At 44.1% G+C, this 21,162-nt stretch overlaps 1 protein-coding gene across 1 annotated transcript in view; it reads right to left on the bottom strand.

The window, feature by feature from the left end:
• Positions 1–21,162, bottom strand: part of TRIP12 (thyroid hormone receptor interactor 12) — a 203,614-nt gene that overhangs the window by 130,243 nt on the left and 52,209 nt on the right. The window contains exon 2 of the mRNA XM_068280504.1: positions 2,746–2,892. Within this exon, the coding sequence (XP_068136605.1) occupies positions 2,746–2,843 (98 nt within the window). The 5' untranslated portion in view covers positions 2,844–2,892. The remainder of the gene's footprint in view (positions 1–2,745; positions 2,893–21,162) is intronic.

Genomic DNA, 21,162 nt, shown 5'->3' with positions numbered 1-21,162 from the left:
CCTGCTCTAACTGGGACCTGTTGCTGGAAAACCAAGAAAGAACTGCATCAGAGGATACAGAAAACAGATCCCGCCTGTCATAGCATCAGAAACCCAACTCTGTAATGCTGGCCATGCACGCAGCAATCTCATGGGGTAGATTTTGGTTTTGGTTTTTACAGTATGTATGTAGTATGACAGCACTCCTAAAGCTGGCCATATATTTATGGCTTTTTCACACAAGCAATTCTCTGCCTGGTTTCTAAAGGAAAAAAAAAAAAGTCTGTCAACTTTTACAGGGCATTTATCAGTTTTTCTTTTACATAGCTTTAGAGAAAGTCAAGTGCATGCTTTCTGGGGTGGCAAATACTTAGAAAAGCTGGTAAAATGGCTTGGCCTTCTTCTGGAACCAAGATGTACTGTGATTACAGGGGGTAAGCCTGTTAAATGACAACTGAACAAGACCAGTTGCCTGCCACCCCTGCTGATCCTGTGTCTCTAATAGGTTTAGCCATATACCCTGAACAAGCATGCAGTTTAGATGCTTGAAGTCTGACTGGATTAGCTGCATGCTTGTTTCAAAGGATCCTAAGCAGTGCCCTAAAAAAAATAAATTTTGACTTACCTGGGGCTTCCAGCCCCCTCCCCCCCACCCCCTTTCTGCCGTACCGCTGGCAGCTCCGTTAAGTCATCACGCCGATCGCTGTAAGCATCCTGCACAGTTCAGTCTTTAGAGAACTGCGCAGGACAGGCTTACAGTGACCAGTGTGATGACGCACTGGTTGCGTGCCGGGGTTGCGCACGCGTGACTTCAGCTGAAGTCCCTGGATTACTGGAGCCAACAGCGAGGCTGCGGAAAGGAAGAGGAGGGTGCCGAGGGACCTCACGGTCTATGTCCCGTAGGTCCCCTTCTCTTAAAAAGTTAAAGGAGAGGCCCCCTTTAAAGTGGATCTGAGATAAACTTACTCATTGCATAATTGTGTTCCTTTCATATAAGTTATAGGGCATTCCTCAAGCCAAATCCTTTTTTTGTTTTAATACTCTAATTCTCTATAAACTAAACAAGCCTTGCCAGACAGTAGCAAAGGCTTATGGGAGCTCAGTCAAGGAAGGAGGAGGGGGAATTAGGTTTTCACATGCTGAGGGCTGGAGATGCAGATCAGCTTGCCTGTGTGTAATGTTTACAAACATAACATGTCCGCTCTTATTGTATCACAGGAAGAAATCATATTCTGTTGAAGCTGTTTGCAGCTAGATTTGCTGTATAAAAACTTTAAACTTTAGATAAGATATAGACAAGTTACTTGTTATAGTTAGTTTTTTTTATCTCGGATCTGCTTTAAAGGACAACTGAAGTGGGAGTTATATGAAGGCTGCCATATGGATTTCCTTTTAAGCAATACCAGTTGCCTGGCTGTCCTGCTGCTCCTCTGCCTCTAAGGCCCCGTTTCCACTATCGCGGTTTCCGCCACGATTCCGCAGAGTTTCCCCGCACATGAATCGCACGGGGAAACTCTGCCATAGGGGATGACGGCGCCGAAGCCGAATCGCTTGCGGGAGAGATTCGGCCGAAACCCCCCGCAGAATTTGCGGCGGAGGCTGCGAATCCCATAACCGTGCATGGCACGGCTCATGGGATTCGCCTGCGATCCCGCCCACCCGCTCAGTGCCGGCGTGCGTCTGCGAGACGCACGCCGCACTAGTGGAAACGAGCCCTAAAACTTTTAGGCATAGACCCTGAACAAGCATGCAGCAGATCAGGTGTTTCTAACATTGTCAGATCTGACAAGATTATCTGCATGCTTGTTTCAGGTGTGATTCAGTCCCTACTACAGCCAAATAGATCAGCAAGGCTGCCAGGCAGCAGGTATTGTTTGAAAGGAAATATGGCAGCCTTCATTTACCTCTCACTTCAGTTGCCCTTTAACACATTTTATTAGTAGGAGTCAGTGTTTTCAGCACCTGTTTCAGCTGTAATGAACACAGTTGTGCCTTTAAGAGGCATTGCAGCCCTTTGCAGCCAGTGCAGCTTGGTTTAAGACGAGCTGCCATTTCTTCTACTGTGTACCAAACCATTCCAGTTGCCTGACCGTTCTGCTGATCTTTCTGGTCAGTAGTATCTGAATCATATCTGAAACAAGCATTGCACAAACCTGAAGACTTTAGTCAGAGACATCTGATCTGCATGATTGCTCAGTATCTATGGCTAAAAGCATTAAAGGTAGTGGAGCAGCAGGTAAGCCAGGCAATGGGCATTGTATAAAAGGAAATCAATATGTCGGCCTTCATATGTCTCTCACCCAGAGTGCTCTTTAATCCTCATAGGCGGTGGAAGACTGACAGCCTGAAAACTATTACATAGATGGCTTAGGAGTGCTTGTCATGCCATTACTATATAGATGTGGTACGACTGGCCACAGATTGCTGTGTGTGACCATCATAACAGCCATTGTGCAAGAAACAGACATGAAATAAGGAATCAGAAAGGACAAATGCTTTACAGGCCCATCATGACAGAGGAAAATGACAGCTGCTGAAAGAGAAAAGCTGTTTACCTGCACACAGCAGTGTCAGCAGTGAGTGCATACACAGAACAACAAGTAAGAATTCAGAAACAAGGTAAGAGGTGGAAATTTCCAATTATGTGCAACAAGAAGATTTTAGTGTCATTAAGAAACTGCTCCTTTCACTGTGACTCTTCAGAGAACAAGTGAGTGTGTGTGATCTTCTATGTACAATCTCCAACACGTGACATCCTGTCCTTACCTTCCACCTGCAGTGTCCTCTTGCGGCTGGGCCCCAGCAGTGTTCCTCTGTGAACGTCGCAGTGACCCCCCTGGATTGTTATTAGGCCGGCTGGACATTGGCACCTCTCTCCTGAAGGGACATACCCTTTCTAGACACTACCATTCACTGTAAAAGAAGAAAAAAAAATAGATTATACATCTTTTTTCACAATTCCATAGACCAGAGGTGTCGAACTCAAACACAAAGTGGGCTAAAAGTGAACACAGACCAAGTGGCAGGCCAACTTCAATGTCTATGGACCAACTCATTCCCCTAGTGTCTAATGACACACACACACACACACACACACACGTCTAGTGGCCCCCCTCCTTCCCTATACAGATTCCTGGAGGTGATTGCCCTCCTCCCTCCTCATACAGTTCCCTGGCATCTAGTGGTCCCTCTCCCACCTCTTTACAGTTCCCTGGTGTTTAGTGACCACCCCTCCATTCTTCTACACAGGTCCCTGGTGTCTGGTACTTCTCAACTCACACCATCTCCACCCCTTCACCCAAGTACGTCCATGGCGTTCAGAAATTGGCCAAACATAATGCAATGTGGGAAAACCACCTGCAGTCCAGAGAAGCCCACAGGCATGAGTTTGACATGTATGCCATAGCCAAAGTTGATAATAAAGAAAAACACACTAATTACACACAACTTGCTAGGGCACTGCACCTTCAAAATAAACCAGCATTGTACACAGGGCTAATAGCACTGCAGGCCTGATGCAGAGGGTTTTCATAATAGGATCAGGCAACATGAACAAATGTTTTTAAACGGGCTTGACAAAATTCCAGGAATCGGATTGCCAAGACTGGTGGTTAAAGCCTTGTATACACGTTACACTGAATGAACTAGACTGAGGTAGCCATATGGGGCCATCTCAGCTTAGAATCTAGCCTAACATAAATTGAACCTGTGAAGCTGAAGGGCCCTGTATCCCTAGCCGCGATTTGCTTAAACAAGCGAATCTCTGGTGTTTAGCGTATCGCTAGCTAAATTGCGGCATACTTTCAATTAGTGCGTTTTGATTTTTGGCTAATCACAATCGTCGGGCTGCACAATTATTGATGCGATCCCGTTTCACGTCGCAATCGCATAGAGTGGAAAAATAAGCTTTTGAAAGTGCAAACGTATTTGCGATTGCACTTGCAAGTGGAAAATCAGCCTTAACGTGTAAAAGTTTTGCATCAGCCAAGCATCTGCTGAATGTGCACTTTAAACTACTTCATGTTCTTTTATGCTTTGACTTTAGTCAGTAACTATCTGTGATGTGTCCTTTTATTTTGCTGTTACAACGCTGTACTGACACATGACTGTCTCTCCTACATCAGTGCCAAGGCCGCCAGTCAAATAAAGGCCAGAGGGTTGGTAATTATGTTTTCTGCTTAATTATAAACTTTTACTTGTGTACATTCCCAATACAAAGATGAAATAACGCAACAGGAAAAAACCCTTCTACATATATGCAATAAGTAGTAATCACTTGAAGTGATAAGTATACAGAAGCGCATTAAAGGGAAGGTTCAGGGAGGGTGGGTAAAAAATCAAAATCAATTTCCACTTACCTGGGGCTTCCTCCAGCCCGTGGCAGGCAGGAGGTGCCCTCGCCGCCGCTCCCCAGGCTCCCGGTGGTCTCCGGTGGCGCGCCCGACCTGGCCAGGCCGGCTGCCAGGTCGGGCTCTTATGCGCTCCAAGGCCCGGAACTTCTGCGTCCCACGCCGGCGCGCTGACGTCATCGGACGTCCTCCGGGCTCTAATGCGCAGGCGCAGAACTACTGCGCCTGCGCAGTAGAGCCCGGAGGACGTCCGATGACGTCAGCGCGCCGGCATGGGACGCAGAAGTTCCGGGCCTTGGAGCGCAGAAGAGCCCGACCTGGCAGCCGGCCTGGCCAGGTCGGGCGCACCACCGGAGACCACCGGGAGCCTGCGGAGCGGCGGCGAGGGCACCTCCTGCCTGCCACGGGCTGGAGGAAGCCCCAGGTAAGTGGAAATTGATTTTGATTTTTTACCCACCCTCCCTGAACCTTCCCTTTAAGGTCCTTACACATCCAATTTTTATCTGCTGACGACAATTTTTCAACTTCCATGTACTACGAGAGCATACCTACACAGTCTTCATTGTATTCAAAATCTGTTGGCCCTCATGCTACATGAAAATGATAGAATAGGCCAGTCATCTGCAGATTAAAATTGCATGCATGTATGGAGCCTTTAGGCCTTGTTTCCAACTGTGCGCTTTTTATCAGCACATCAATGTTACAGATTGATACATGTTGCTGAAAAGCGGACAGAAGCGGATAGAAGCGCACAAAGTGGAAACCAGGCTAACTTTAACGGACCTAAAAAAAAAAAAAAAAAAGAAAAGAAAAAAAAACCCTAATTACTATTTGTTAAACCACAATCCAGCAACAGAGTAAAATTTAAGAAGAAAAAAAAATCTTGTAAAATGCAAGAAGCTGTTCACCAACACAGAACTGATACGTTTGGAATAGAGCTCTGATTGACAGAAACAGCTCTAGCTCTGCTTACTCCACAGCCATAGCACAGGTACAATATAAAACAAAGCTACAGTAAGTACAATACAGGTCCCAGCACTTAACCTACTGCAGGACATGACCATAATATATCTACTGTACTGAAAGAGAAACTTTTTATATATACACACAGCACAACTGGTGACATCATGCTGAAGGCACAGGGAATACCGGAGCGCCTGAATTCCTGAAAACACCACTGCTGGTAAATCCCATCACTTGTATACACAGGTTACCAGGCAGAGGCACGTACCTTGTAATGTACTGCCTTTCAGACTTATGAAGTCATATGTCAAAATAGATCAGATTGCACAATTTGATAACATATAAACATTCTCTGAAAACAAAGTGTGTAGCAGGACTGTTTTGATTGCCAGCTACACAACATTTTTAAGAATATACCCAGGTCTTAACTAAACAAAATCTCTCTTATGAGGCATACTAGGTCAGAAACAAAGTGAATCCGAGATTTTTACTCATTGCATAATGGTGTCCTTTCCTATTGTTTATAGGGCATTCCTCAAGCCAAAAACTATTTTGTTTGTTTTAATACTCTAATTCCCTATAAACTAAACAAGCCACGCCCACAGGTTTTCAGAGAGCCAAGGCACTTTCAGACAGTAGCAAGGGCTCATGGGAGCTCAGTCTGGGCAGGAGGAGGGGGATGTATTACTAGCCAGAGATTTCAGAGGCAGAGGGGAGGAGGAGGAGGTATTACTAGCCAGAGATTTCAGAGGCAGAGGGGAGGAGGAGGAGGAGGAGGAAGAGGAGGAGGAGGAGGGGAATTAGGTTTTTTGCTCAAGATGCAGATAAGCCTGCCTCTGTGTAAGGTTTACGAACAACATGGCTGCTGTCGTATCACAGGAAGAAATCATTCTATTGAAGCTGTATGCAGCCAGATTTGCTGTGTAAACTATCTAAAACTTTAGATAAGACATATAGACATGTTACTTGTTATAGTTAGTTTTTCATCTCGGATCAGCTTCTTTAGTTGTGAAGTCTTGTACACACGTATGAGGTCGCTCAGCAGGGACTGGGATCGATCCCTCAGGTGTCAGTTCAGAGCCTGTGGCTGTACAAACGCATCACTAGCAATGCAGTGTGTGTGTGTGTGTGTGTGTGTGTGTGTGTGTGTGTGTGTGTGTGTGTGTGTGTGTGTGTGGGGGGGGGGGGGGGGGCGGGGGGGGGGGCAACTTTGCAAAATATACAGCAATTTGGATCTTTAAGCAAGGTCAGGCAGTTGCTGTACTGTACATATGCTAGGTACTCAAGATTCTTGACCAAGGAAGTTTTTTAGCCTCACTCCATATTGCACCGCAGAAACTGACACCGTGTCTGAGTCAGCAGGGTGGAAACAAATCCTATGTTAAGCATAGGATCCATTTACAATTGGTACCTAAAGCAAATCAAAATGGGAGCACAACGTAAAAATCCTGACCAGTACCATTTATTCGGACACAGAACTGGATGTAGATGCAGACAGGTGTAATGAAAGCCTACGGCAATGGACAGTCTGTTCTCACCAAGCTGTTGCTGCACCCCAGCACTGCAATACTGATGGAAATTGTGCCCGCTGGTCTGAAACAAGCAATTGGGCTTTCTCCCTAGGAAAGAATCCTCCCTGAGCTGGCAAACAAATCAGGGCTTCAGATTCAAAACCACAATGGTAGCATAGTCTTGCATCAAATGTGTTTTAGAATGTTTTTAAATTAATCAAATTATGTAATCTGCTATATACTTTCACATATGACCTTTTAAGTCTGTCAGGATTACGTATACCAGTTCCCAACATCCTAGCGAGCGGTGACGGACTGTGGGGAGATACGTCTTCAAGGCTCCAATGCAATCAAGCAACCATATTACAAAACCACTGATAAACTGAGATGACTAAAAAGGAGTCATTACTTTTAAATTGATGCAAATGTTATGTTCACTTTAAGAAATAGATGCAGTTTGAAACTGGACAATCAACGGAATCAGCTACTGCATTCCATTGCTCAAATTCCAAGCTGCATACATTTGCATAAAAATTTACATAAAACCTGCATCGTCGCAAAATTACCATTTCACTGTCCATCACTACATGTAGATGTGGATTATGATGTAGGATTATAATTAGACAATTAAAGCTAGCCAGCATGGTTACATAGTAGGTTAGTCACTACATAGAGGGGGCGGGAGTAAGAAAAACCGGCAAGACAAAGTGGAGAGTTAAAATATAATTGAACAACATTAGTAGTGTGCAGTTACTAGCAAACAATGCACATAAGAGGCAGCAACAAGTTGTGGTGTGCCACCATTTACAGAATCACAGAGTAGCAGCAGCCTGGCATCTTCATAGTGGTGTCTAGTTACACCTGCTCAGTCTCCTGTGTGATGTGCTCCTCAGAGGCACAACATCAGCATGACAACACAGCTGCCTCTATATTCTTCTCACTACCTGTGTCCTTCCTCTGTCAAGGACACTTGACAGTCTGTGTGGTAGATGGGTTAGAAGAAGTTACTGATTCTGAAATATGTGAAGCAGGGCCAGATTTACCATTAGGCACGTGCCTATAGGCGGCCCGTTACTAAAAGGCAGGCCAGTAGCCTCCCAAAGTGTCCCTTTGTCGCTCTCTCTGAGGAGAGCAGAGCGCCATTAATATAGCCAGAAGCAGCGGCTGGAGAGTTGCAGCTCTGTGGGGCGCATTCCTCGCTGCTCTGATCGCCCTCTGATCATCCTGAAGTGATAGTCCCCGACAGCGGCCCCCTCCTGTCACATGCCGCAGCCCCCGCTGTCAAAGAGATGACCAGTGTGGGCAGTCTGTGGTGCTAGCGTTGCTAAGCAACGCTGCAGGAAGCCAGCGCATCATGGGAGAGAGAAGAACCCGGCTTCCTGCTGATGGAGGAGTCTGACTGTGCGGTGCGTGCGAGGATAGGAAGAGCAGAGGCTGGCTCAGAATGTGCACAATGCAGGTATTTGAAAAAATTATCTTTCCTTCGGCTCAGTAAAGTTACACGCATCCTGTCACGACTAACGTCTCTCTACTAACTTCACCATCTGTGGCGGGAAAGGGGGAGAGTAGTTCCACAGACTCTGCTGCTTGTGTGAATCACAATGCGCGGTGTGACAGTCTGCCTGCACTTAGCCAGAGAGGTCTGTACTCTGTCCGATGCCAGGCCAGCTGCCAGACCACTGTGCTACTGTGCAAGGGCCAGGGAGCCATCATCAATCATCATGTAGCTGACTATAAGGGCTCGTTTCCACTATCACGAATCCGCGTGCGTCCAACGCATGCGGATTCGCACATGTAATGCAAGCGGATGGGCCTATTTCCACTGTAGCGTTGAGGTGCGTTTTTTTCAGCGGTGAAAAAACGCACAAAAGAGCCGCAGAATTCGCCTGCGAGTGGAATGCATGCGAATCGCATGCAATGTATTTAATAGGGAAATCGCATGCGTTTTCCCCATGCGTTTTGCCGCAAATTCGCATTGGTACCAATGTAAATTCACACAGGCAGTGACAAGGTTAAAATCGCATATACCCTCACCTATGCAAATTCGCGGCAAAAAACGCATCCGCATGCGATTTCATCAGCGGTGGAATCCAGGCGATTCCGCACCGCAATAGTGGAAACAAGCCCTCACACACTGAGAGGAGGACAGCTAGAAGTGAGGCACAGAGAGGTACTAAAAACCAGATGGACAGGGGACCAGAGACTGACTGACTGACTGACTGTCAGTCAGTCAGTCAGTCAGAGTCAGTCAGTCAGACAGAGTCAGTCAGTCAGACAGAGTCAGTCAGACAGAGTCAGTCAGTCAGAGTCAGTCAGTCAGAGTCAGTCAGTCAGACAGAGTCAGTCAGTCAGACAGAGTCAGTCAGTCAGACAGACAGACTATGATAATACCCTCAGTGGAGCTCACAAACTAATCCTACCATAGACTAATCATGTATTACCATATTCTTTTATATAGCACTGACATCTTCTGCAGCACTTTACAGAGTACATAGTCATGTCACTGTCCTCAGGGACAATCACAATCTAATCCTACCATAGTCATAATCTAATGTCCTACCATAATATTACTATGTATTTATATAGCACGGACATCGTCTGCAGCACTTTACAGAGTACATAGTCAATAGTCATGTCACTGACTGTCCTCAGAGGAGCTCACACTCCTATCCTACCACAGTCGTAGTCTAATGTCCTATATATTTTCATCATTATTTTGTTCAGTGCATATTCTGCAGAGTATTAGAGCAGTTGAGCACTTTGCTCACCTGTCCTGCCTTCTTGCTCCTTCCTGTGAGCTGCTGTCTTCTACTGACCTAGCAGCATGTATGCACTTACTTACCCCGCCAGTTCATGGGGTCACTCCATGCATCGGGAGATGACAGCACAGAGGAGAGGCGAGTGAGACTGCTCTGCTTTGGTAATACTCTGCATTTAAAGTGGATCCGTGGTGAAAAACTAACTATAACAAGTAACTTGTCTATATTTATTATCTAAAATTTAGATAGTTTGCACAGCAAATCTAGCTGCAAACAGCTTAAACTGTATATGATTGATTTTTCCTGTGATACGATAGCAGCCATGTTCTTCTTGTCACATTACACAGGCAAGCTAATAGTATCTCCAGCCCTCATCTGCTTGTTGCTAGTAATATCAGCCTCTGGTAAATTCTACATTCCGTTGGTGATATCTGCATTGTTGATATTCTCTACTCGTCTTTGGTAATATCTACATTGCCTTGTGTGGTTTTATGTAATAAAAAGGTGTATGGTTTGAGGGGTGTGGCCTGTGTTAAGGGGCAGGGTTTAGGGCGCTAGACCTTATGTGCCTATAGGCTCCTGAGCCTTAAATCCGGCTCTGATGTGAAGTATTTAAAGGTGGCCACACACCATACAATTTCTTTCAAATATCTGTTCAATTTAAGAATTGCAATCAATTTTTCTGACTGATTTTAACATTTCAAAAACATGACCAATGTACCACACGTATGTTAAATTTTTCCCCAATTATGATAAAAATGATTGAAAACTGACAAAACTGCTAGGGTGTGTATATTAATAAGTTGACTAACACGCAACATACAATCTTTAGAAGGATTGAAGAAAAATATCTGGCATTCCGGATCGATAAAAAAAAAAGGACGAAAATGGGAAATTGGATCGGATTTTTCAGTCGAAAGACAAAATATAAGCTTTCGATTTTTTGGGGAGATCAGATAGTTATAGAATTGCCGTAAAATCGGATCATTTTATTGCATCATGTGTGGCCACCTTTAGACAGGGCTGTGGAGTGTTTGAAAATCATCTGACAGTTTATGAAACAGACTTCAGGTACCCAAAAATTGCTCCTACTAGTGATGATCACCAGATGAAATCCGAATAGGTTTTATTCGGATTTCATCCAGTTAATTAAATCACCTGTGCGGGTGGGCGAGGGGGTGTTAATCTTATCCGTCCCTCGGCGCCTCCCACGCTGCATACCAATCTGCCGTCATGTGATTACAAACACTTCTTCCGGGTTGAAGGAGGAAGTATATGGTCACGTGGCGACAGATTGGAGTGCAGCGTGGGAGGCGCCGAAGAACGGATCAAAGAAGATTAAACAACCCCCCCCCACCAAGATATCCCATGGTTTTATTTTATGTACAAACATTTACAAAGTAGATTAAATGTTTTATTGTCTTTGGTCCATGGCTGTGTCAAGACTCCCAGACTCTTTCAGGCAGGTAAAGAAAAGAACTGCTTAGTCATTAACTTGATTGGCACTGTACATACACATTTATCTCACGTCTCCTCTGATACACATTAACCTTCTTGGTGGTAATCCCAAACCAGGCTAATGCTGGGAATACACGGTTCGTTTTTGCCTTCGTTTAAACCTTCGTTTCGATTGTGCCTTTTGTCCTTTTCGATCCCGAAATAATCGGTCATACGGTTAATATCACCACCCACGGTTTCGTTTTTTTTTTTCGATTCTGATGGTTTCGTTTTTCCAATGATCGAAGGCTGCAAAGAAACGAAACGAAAATCCCTTTTTACAGGGACGGACTAGCATAAACGAATATATAATCGATCTGAACAGCCATCAAGCCTACCAATGGCTCGATTAGATGGATAAAGAGAGATAATATCAAACATGTTCGATCACTAGTCGTTCGTTTTTGGGGTCTATTAATCGAAACTATAATGAGATTATGACTATTTTCACATACGTTTTCAACACTCGATTCGTTTACCGAACGAATCGAAGGTTTAAACGAAGGCAAAAACGAACCGTGTATTCCCAGCATAAGTTTGGGAAAAAAAAAAAAAAAAAGTGATGTTAGAAGCGGTAATCCCGAGCCTGGCTAAGGGTAGCCGCCGGGAGGTATATGCATGCAGAGCAGCAGCAGTTATAAACCATCTCCACCAGGAACTTGACGCTCACAGCTAGTCGTCTTCTGGTCCTCAGAGGCTCTCAATCCCTTGGGTGAGATTGCAGTTTGTAACAGGATGTTAGACAGAGATCTCACCATAAGGGTAGAGCGCCACCGGGAGCATAATAGGAACAATTGCAGCACTGGATCCTGAGAAGTTGAGTACTGTGTTGGGCTGCTACAGAACTGTGTGAAATTTTTTTCCTGCTTTTAGGGTCTAAAAGCATGTACCGCCAGGGAGGTTAAGGGGCAAGAGTTCTTCAGGTGTAAATACCGAAATAAAAAAATTGTACATGCAAAAAGATGGGTAAAAAAAAAAAAAACAAAAAAAAAAAAAACACACATTCCTTTTAGGGCACTTTTACACTATTCACATTGTGCGTGCAAAAAAAGAATTGCAATGGTGTAGAAAAGTTGCATCAATCCTCAGAAGTGTGATGCAATGCATACAGTGATGCTTTACTACAACTAACCATGCACGTCGTTCAGTAATGCACAGCATGTTGAGTGTCTTTCCTAAGGAATCCACTGGACCACACCATGAACTCACAGATGTGAAGAAACCTTTCAACATAATTCCACTGCGTTGCAATTATATTGTCCGTTGCAGCACAATGAATGCAGTGTGAAATAACCTGTAATGCGAATGGGGAGGCTGCGATTAGGCCAAGGCTTCAATTAAATGGCACACTATAGAGCATTGTGAACCTTGTAATGACCGGCAGTAATACTGGAGTACCTCTTGCGGCGATTACATAAAGGTCTCAGATTCTCAGCAGCACAAATACCACCTCTGGATGTCACCAAAATGTGAAAATCTTTAAAACTGGGAAACAGACAGCAAATAAAGCCTCATGGGAGATCCAACCCTTCCCCACTGTTCAGAAGTTTTGGCTGGTACCCCATTTGAAAAAAACAAAACAAAGAATTAAAAAGAAAACTGGCAGACAACAGTTGCTTAAAGAGAACCCGTAACCAATAAATGAACTTCATCCCAATCACTAGCTAATACCCCCTTTCCCATGAGAAAGCTTTCCTTTTCACAAACTGATCATCAGGGTGCTCTGTATGGTGGATATTGTGCTGAAACCCCTCCCATAGTGGGATGTCAGGACCATGGTCCTGACAGTTTCCTGTCTGTGAACCTCATTGCATTGTGGGAAATAACAGCTGTTTACAGCTTGGCCCAACTGCCAAAAAAGCAAGCAGCATCTCCTTCCACTGACATCACCTGACAGCAGTAAAATGTCACCATGTGATAAAATGTCAGAATGTAAATCAGGGAGAGGAACGATTTTACAATGAGCAAACTAACTAAATCATTTATACATAATTATTGTAAAAATGAAGCACTTTTTATTACATTATTTTCACTGGAGTTCCTCTTTACCACTGCTAAAAGTGAAAAACAAAATTAAAAAAAAAATAGTATTGTAGGATACTTTGATTTAAGTTCATTTTAGATTGGCGGTCACATTTAAAATGCAACTACAATTACATGTAACATTCTATAAACTGCTCAGATAAACTCATATTTAGTGCCTTTGGATAGGTGTAACAATAAATCTTAATTTCATAGTCAGCCAATTATTATGAAGGATTCTCTCACTCACCACAAAGGCCAGATAACCACTCTGTTGCATGAAGAGAAGGTTTGTATTACTTTTCTGGGAGTGGAAGTGAAGCAGTTAACAGTAACCCTGTCTCCTCGCGGATTTTTGTAATCGAAAGGAAACGGAGAGCGGTTTCCCTTGTAATGGAGCATGTACAGACAGTAGTTAGCGTGGGTCTGCCTCTCCTCCTCCTCCTCACAGGAATGCACTTCTCGGTATTTGGAATGGAGTACCAGCTCAGCCCAAATGCAATAAAAACTTCCTGCCAAGTTCATGGCCAAAAGCTGTGGAGAGAGTCTGTGTCACTCCCACACTGCAAAGCCAACAGTGACATCTTCCAATCACATGTAGCTCCAGCCTTACCCAGGCCCACGTCACTGTGCAAGCCTGCAGCCAAGCTACAATACCAATCCCCCTCCAAGCTGACTCATGTCAGCTTTCTTTAACACTGCCGAGCCAACAATAGCAGGGACCAGTTTAAACAAAATAAAGCAGTACGTGCTTTTCTGGATCCCAAGAAATAATTAAATGTTGCCATAGTGGGTATGCAAAGTTTAGCAAGGTTTGTAAATAAAAAGTCTAACAGCAAATAATGTGAAATGGTCAAAAGACTTAAAAAAGCTACCCAAGGAAAGCAGAGAGATAGGTTCATGCTTTAATTGCCGGTACCTACTACTTTAACAAGCGTATTAAAGTGACAGAGCTACTTGGAATGCAGTGTTTGTATTTACAAACAACCCCAGTGTTCTATAAAAATCTGAACCTACATTCCAGAGTTGTAAACGTCACTAAAGTCTTGCTCAAACTGGGTGTGCTTCTAAATAGTTCTCACACCTCTCCATTGCACACCAGAGGCTGCTGGCTGGACTTATCAATTCCTAGCTCTGTATTGTTGTGAACAAGGTTATAAGGGAAAAAGTCTACTATTTAAAGGAAACGCAAGGCGAGAGGGATATGGAGGCTGCCATATTTATTTACTTGTAAACTATGCCAGTTGCCTGGCTGCCCTGTTGATCTTCTGGCATAAGTAGGAGTCAAAACCCTGGAACATACATATGGCTAACCCAGGAGAACCTGAGTCAGAGTACCTAATCTGCTGCATGCTAGTTCACAGTCTAGGACTAAGGGCTCATTCACACTACAGAGCGCATACACAAACGAGATTTCGTGTATGCGTTGCCATCGCACAGAATACACGTTGTGGTGTGCTAGGAGCGCAGACATTGGCAGCCAACTAATCAGGAGAATGTGTGCGTTGTGCGATTAGATGTTACCAGAAGCGTTAAAATCGTAACGCATGGGAACGCACACCTGTTATATGAATGGTAACATCTATGGACATACATGTTGCCATGTAGCTCGTACACTATGTGCTTTGCATCAAAACTGACAGAGCAGCACATAGTGTGAATGAGCCCTTAACCACTTTACACCCGCGCGGACGTATTTCTCCGCCCCTTTTTCCATCCTTTAACAACCAGGGACGGAGAAACACGTACTTTCCGCGTTCCCGACGCTGCCCGCGCTCCCGCTCGTAAACACGCCGCCCGCCGCTAGTAAACACGCCGCCGCCCGCCCAGAGATCAATGAACGGGAAAATCCATTCCCGTTCGTTGATCTAAGCCCCGCAATGATCAGCTGCTCTCCTATGGGCAGCGCGATCATTGTGAGAAAAAACTCGCGTGTCCAGCCTCCTTATACTTCCTCCAAGCTTCCGGAAGGAAGCTTGGAGGTCGCATTAAAACAAAAAGTTACTGTGGCCATCTTGTGGCCAAATAGTAAACTACACCCTACACATTTTTCACATACAAATAAATGACTTTACATATAAAATTAACTCATTACCTTCCACACTCCCCATTTTTTTTTTTTTGTAATTAAAAAAAAAAATTAAAAAATTTACAATTAAAAAAATACATAAATAGTTACCTTAGGGACTGAACTTTATAAATATTTATGTCAAGAGGGTATAACACTGTTACTTTATAAACTATGGGCTTGTAATTAGGGATGGACGCAAAAATGAAAAAAAATGCACCTTTATTTCCAAATAAAATATTGGCGCCAAACATTGTGATAGGGACATAATTTAAATGGTTTTACAACCGGGACAAAAGGGCAAATACGTTTCATAGGTTTTAATTACAGTAGCATGCATTATTTAAAAACTATAATGGCCGAAAACTGAAAAATAATTATTTTTTCCTCACATTTTTCCTATTTTCCCATTAAAACACATTTAGAAAAAAATAATTCTTGGCATAATGTCCCACCTAAAGAAAGCCTAATTGGTGGCGGAAAAAACAAGATATAGTTCATTTCATTGCGATAAGTAATGATAAAGTTATAGACGAATGAATGGAAGGAGCGCTGAAAGGTGAAAATTGCTCTGGTGCTCAGGGGGTAAAACCCCTCAGTGGTGAAGTGGTTAAAGTATTAGGGCTGGTGCACACCAGAAGAGCTTTTCTGAGCACTTTGTGATTTTAAAAGCTCGTGCGTGCGTGCGTTTCCCTGGAGCATTTCATTAGCAAGAGCTTTTTTAAAATATATAGCGTAAAAAAAAAAAAAAACTTGTAGTGTGAATCAGCTCTTATGCTGGGAATACACGGCTCGATTCTGAGCCATTTAGATGGTTAGATAATTTCCGGAATGTCCAATCACGGTTCTATCGTTTTGCCGCTCGATGCACCATTGACGTTAATCGAAAATAAAGATCAGAAAAACGAGCGGAAGATAACAGAATTGAGCGAGCAAAACCATCGTGCGTAGAATCAAGCGCCAGAACTGACCTGTGTACTCCCAGCATTAGAGACAAAGGATCAGGAGGACTGACTAGCAACTAGTATTGTTTAAAGAGAATCTGTAAAAGGAAAAAACCCCTCTGGGGGGTATTTACTTTGGGAGAGGTAAAAAAATTCAAGTTTCACAACGGTCTCTAAATGCACATACAAAAAGATTTCTTTAAAGTTGCCATAGCAACATTAAAAAAAATTTGGTATGTGCATTTAGAGACAGTTGTGAAACTTGAATGGGACAGGACGCAGGGCGAGCGGTGTGGGCGCTCACGCATGCACTGACTGGCGGCGTGAAGAGACCTAGAGCCTGTTTCTAAACGGGCTTAGGACAACTAGTATTAAATATACTGGCTTAGTAAGCTCAGTGACCACTGACCTACATACACAGGTGAATCCAATTATGGAAAAAAAAAAAGTGTATTTAAGGGGGTTAATTGTAAGTTTCCCTACTCTATTTTCTCTGAAGAGTAGCAACATGGGGGTCTCCAAACAACTCTCAAACGACCTCAAGACAAAGATTGTTCTCCATCATGGTTTAGGTGAAGGATACAGAAAGCGGTCTCCGAGATTTCAGCTGTTTCCACAGTTCGTAACATATTGAGGAAATGGAAGACCACAGGCTCAGTTAAAGTTAAAGTGGCAGACCAATAAATATCTCGGATAAACAGAAGCGGCGAATGGTGAGAACAGTCAGTTAACCCACAGACCAGCACCAAAGACCTACATCATTATCTTGCTGCAGATGGAGTCACTGTGCATTGTTCAACCATTCGGCAAACTTTACACAAGGAGATGCTGTATGCAAGAGTGATGCAGAGGAAGCCTTTTCTCCGCCCACTGCACAAACCAAGCTGCTTGAGGTATGCTAAAGCACATTTGGACAAGCCAGCTTCATTTTGGAATAAGGTGCTGTGGACTAATAAAAACTAAAATGGAGTTATTTGGGCATAACAAGGGGCGTTATGCATGGAGGAAACCTAACAGCATTCCAAGAAAACCGCCTGCTACCTACAGTAAAATATGGTGGCGGTTCCATCATGCTGTGGGGCTATGTGGCCAGTGCAGGGACTGGGAATCTTGTCAAAGTTGAAGGACGCATGGATTCCTCTCAGTCTCAGCAGATTCTGGAGACCTATGTCCAGGAGTCAGTGACAAAGCAGGAGCTGTGCCGGGGCTGGATCTTTCAACAAGACAACAACCCTAAACACTGCTCAAAATCCACTAAGGCATTCATGCAGAGGAACAAGTACAACTTTCTGGAATGGCCATCTCAGTCCCCAGACCTGAATAGAATTGAAAATCTGTGGTGCGAGTTAAAAAGAGCTGTCCATGCTCAGAAGCCATAAATACCTTCAACCAGAATCCAGACTCATTGGAACCTACAGGAAGTGTTTAGAGGATCTACTAAATATTAACTTCATTTCTATTTGGTGGCCAAAATTTATGCACCTGCCTAATTTTGTTTAACCACTTAAGCCTATCTGAATGAACATTCTCGTTCAGATAGGCTGCGCGCACGCCCGTGGTCGGCCGTTAGCCCAGCGATCAATGAATGGGATTATAGATCCCATTCATGGATCAAAGCCCTCCGCAGAAAAAAAAAAAACCCGACACACCTCTAATCAGAGGTTTTGGTTTTTCTGACTTACTCTGACTTAGTTTTACTATTCGGCCACAAGATGGCCTCAGTCTTTATGTTTCCTGTAAGCGAACGATGTATGCTTACAGGAAGTTTGCTGAGAATGGGAAACTTATTAGAATGATCGTGCAGCTTCTCATAGAAGGCGCCGATCATTGCTACGGGGACTTAGATCAATTATTAGAAATTGCTTTCCCATTCATTGATCTCCTGGCAGGCAGATGGCAACGTGAACGAGCGCACAAATAAGCGAGAGCACGTACAGCAGTGGTGGCAGCGGGGGGTACGTATATTTACTCCCCTGGTTGTTTGAAGTCTGCAGGGGAGTAGATATACTGTACTGAAGCTGTGAAGTGGTTTTTAATAGTGATGGACGCAAATTGAAAAAAAAAATGCACCTTTATTTCCAATTAAATATCGGCGCCATACATTGTGATGGGACATAATTTAAACGGTGTAATAAGCGGGACAAATGAGCAAATAAAATACATAGGTTTTAATTACAGTAGCATGTATTAATTTCAAACTATAATGGCCAAAAACTGAGAAAGATTTTTTTCTTAATATTCCTGTTAAAATGGATTTAGAATAAATTAATTCTTAGCAAAATGTATCACCCAAAGAAAGCCTAATTGGTGGCGGGAAAAACAAGATATAGCTCAATTAATTGTGATGAGTAGTGATAAAGTTAATGGCAAATGAATGGGAGGTGAAAGTTGCTCAGATGCAAAAAAATAAACAACCCTGTGGGCTTAAAGAGACTGAAGCGAGAATAAATCTCGCTTCAGAGCTCATAGTTAGCAGGGGCATGTGTGCCCCTGCTAAACCGCCGCTATCCCGCGGCTAAAACGAGGGTCCCTGACCCCCCCAAATCCCCTCCGTGCAGCGGGGGATTACTTCCTGTTTGAGGCAGGGCTAACCGCCGCAGCCCTGCCCCACGCGAGTCTGCCAACGTGCATCTCCGCCTCTCCCCCGCCCCTCTCAGTCTTCCTTCGCTGAGAGGGGCAGGGGAGAGGCGGCGATGCGCCACCGATAGACGCAACTAGAGGCAGGGCTGCAGCCGTTAGCCCTGCCTCTAGGAGCAGCAAAATCTACGACCAATTTGGTCGTTGATTTTGCGCTGGGGGGGGGTGTTTGGGGGTGAAGGGACCTCCGTTTAGCCACGGGATAGCAGCGTTTTAGCTGGGGCACACGTGCCCCTGCTAACTATGAGCTCTGTAGCGAGAATTATTCCTCGCTTCAGTGTCTCTTTTAAGTGGTTAAACAATTATTGCACACTTTCTGTACATCCAATAAACTTCATTTCACTTCTCAAACATCGCTGTGTCTCCTATATGATATTTAACTGACATTTATTATTGTAACAGCCAACAGTTTATACAGGAAAATCATGACTTTTACAAGGTTGCTCAAACTTTCACATCCCACTATACAATCCAGGCAGCATCACCATCAGTTATAACTTAAAAGCAATAAAGTGAGAATATTTAGCACACAAAAATAAAAAGCAAACGCCACACGTAAAATTGGTACTAAGTGTAGAAAGGCACTGAAGTCACATAGTAAAAAATTCCAATTGAGTACAGAGTGTCCTACAGTTCTTCTGGACTGAACCCCAGATGAATTCCAAGGGTCGCAAGGAACATCCTATGCCAGGGTGCTCAAATAGGGATTCAGAAGCTAGGAGGACAATTTCTGAAGCCAGGTCTATTGACTATTAGAGAAAACAGGATTCCAAAATAAATAAATGACTAACACACAAGAGTTACAAGCCAACCTGAGGTGAGAGAGACATGGAGTCGGCCATATTGATTTCCTTTTAAACAATACCAGTTACCTGTCAGTAGTGCTGATCTGAGGCTGCTGTAGTGTCTGAATCACACACCTGAAACAAGCATGCGGCTAATTCAGTCAGGGACCTGTGATCTGCATGCTTGTCCAGGGTCTATGGCTAAAGTGATTAGAGGCAGTTGATCTGCAGGACAGTCAGGCAATGTGCATTGTTCAAAAGGAAAGTAGAGTAGTGTGTGGCAAGCACCAATAGTGGACCAGGGAAAGTTCCGACGTGTTATAGACTCCAGTCACCTGTGCATCTCAGGTGTCTCCCCCAATAGTATTCCAATGAGTCAGCACCGTCTTCAGTAAAAAGCTCTTTATTCAAATTCCATAAAATTCATGGCATGCAAGCAGTCAGCGACAGCTCCGCTGTTTCGGGCTATCTGCCCTTTCTCAAGCTGTATAGCCAGTCATCCACACGAAATCACAATAAAATCATTCCTTATATACTATACAAAGAGACCAGGTGACCAAAGCGCAGCCAATCAGATGTGTAGAGCCGCCGGCGGACCTGATGGAGAACCTCAGGTGTAACATGCAAATCACGTCCTACCTACACCCCTTGCTGACGTCATCCAAAACAAACACCTCCCTCTCTCATACTATCTATGCATAGGTACCTATAATCGCCGTCAGCCCTGCAGACACGCGAGCGCGGACAGTCCCTCCATCTCTCTCCTTCCTTCCGCATACGTCACAAACTATATTCCGTGTGACGCGTGAGGCAACATGACCGCCCCATCGCGTCAGGCCAATCACATACGCGCTACTCAGTCGCTTAGCGACCAGACACAGCGTCCTTTGCAGTGAAAAGGGTTGAAAAGGGATAATTTGCATATTTAGTAGTAGTGCATTGTGGGTAACGACAAATGTTCATTTATAACTGAATGATTGCAAATTTCCTTCTGTTTTAAGAAGGCAATTACACCAAGCTTTGCTTTTTTAGTAAGAGGGCTTTTTGGTCCCCTTTATCCCCCTACACACTCCTAGTAGTTTGGGTCACCCTGAGCTGCTTGGTTACTCTCTTATGCATAGATAGTATGAGAGAGGGAGGTGTTTGTTTTGGATGACGTCAGCAAGGGGTGTAGGTAGGACGTGATTTGCATGTTACACCTGAGGTTCTCCATCAGGTCCGCCGGCGGCTCTACACATCTGATTGGCTGCGCTTTGGTCACCTGGTCTCTTTGTATAGTATATAAGGAATGATTTTATTGTGATTTAGTGTGGATGACTGGCTATACAGCTTGAGAAAGGGCAGATAGCCCGAAACAGCGGAGCTGTCGCTGACTGCTTGCATGCCATGAATTTTATGGAATTTGAATAAAGAGCTTTTTACTGAAGACGGTGCTGGCTCATTGGAATACTATTGTTTAAAAGGAAATAAATATGCCATCCTCTATATCAGGGGTCAACTCGCGGGCCATTTGCGGCCCTCGATACAATATTTTGTGGTCCTCGCCGGCAAAAGCTTCCTTATAGTTCGCTTCAGTGCTCCCAAGTAATCCGCCGCATCCCCGCCGCTAAACGAGGGCTGCAGAGCCCCCAAATCGCCCGGAGGGCAA

Source organism: Hyperolius riggenbachi, chromosome 4 (genome assembly GCF_040937935.1).
Source record: "Hyperolius riggenbachi isolate aHypRig1 chromosome 4, aHypRig1.pri, whole genome shotgun sequence".
NCBI lineage: Eukaryota > Metazoa > Chordata > Amphibia > Anura > Hyperoliidae > Hyperolius > Hyperolius riggenbachi.
The sequence above is the reverse complement of the archived record's forward strand: the minus strand, read 5'-3'. Positions and strand labels throughout refer to the sequence as shown.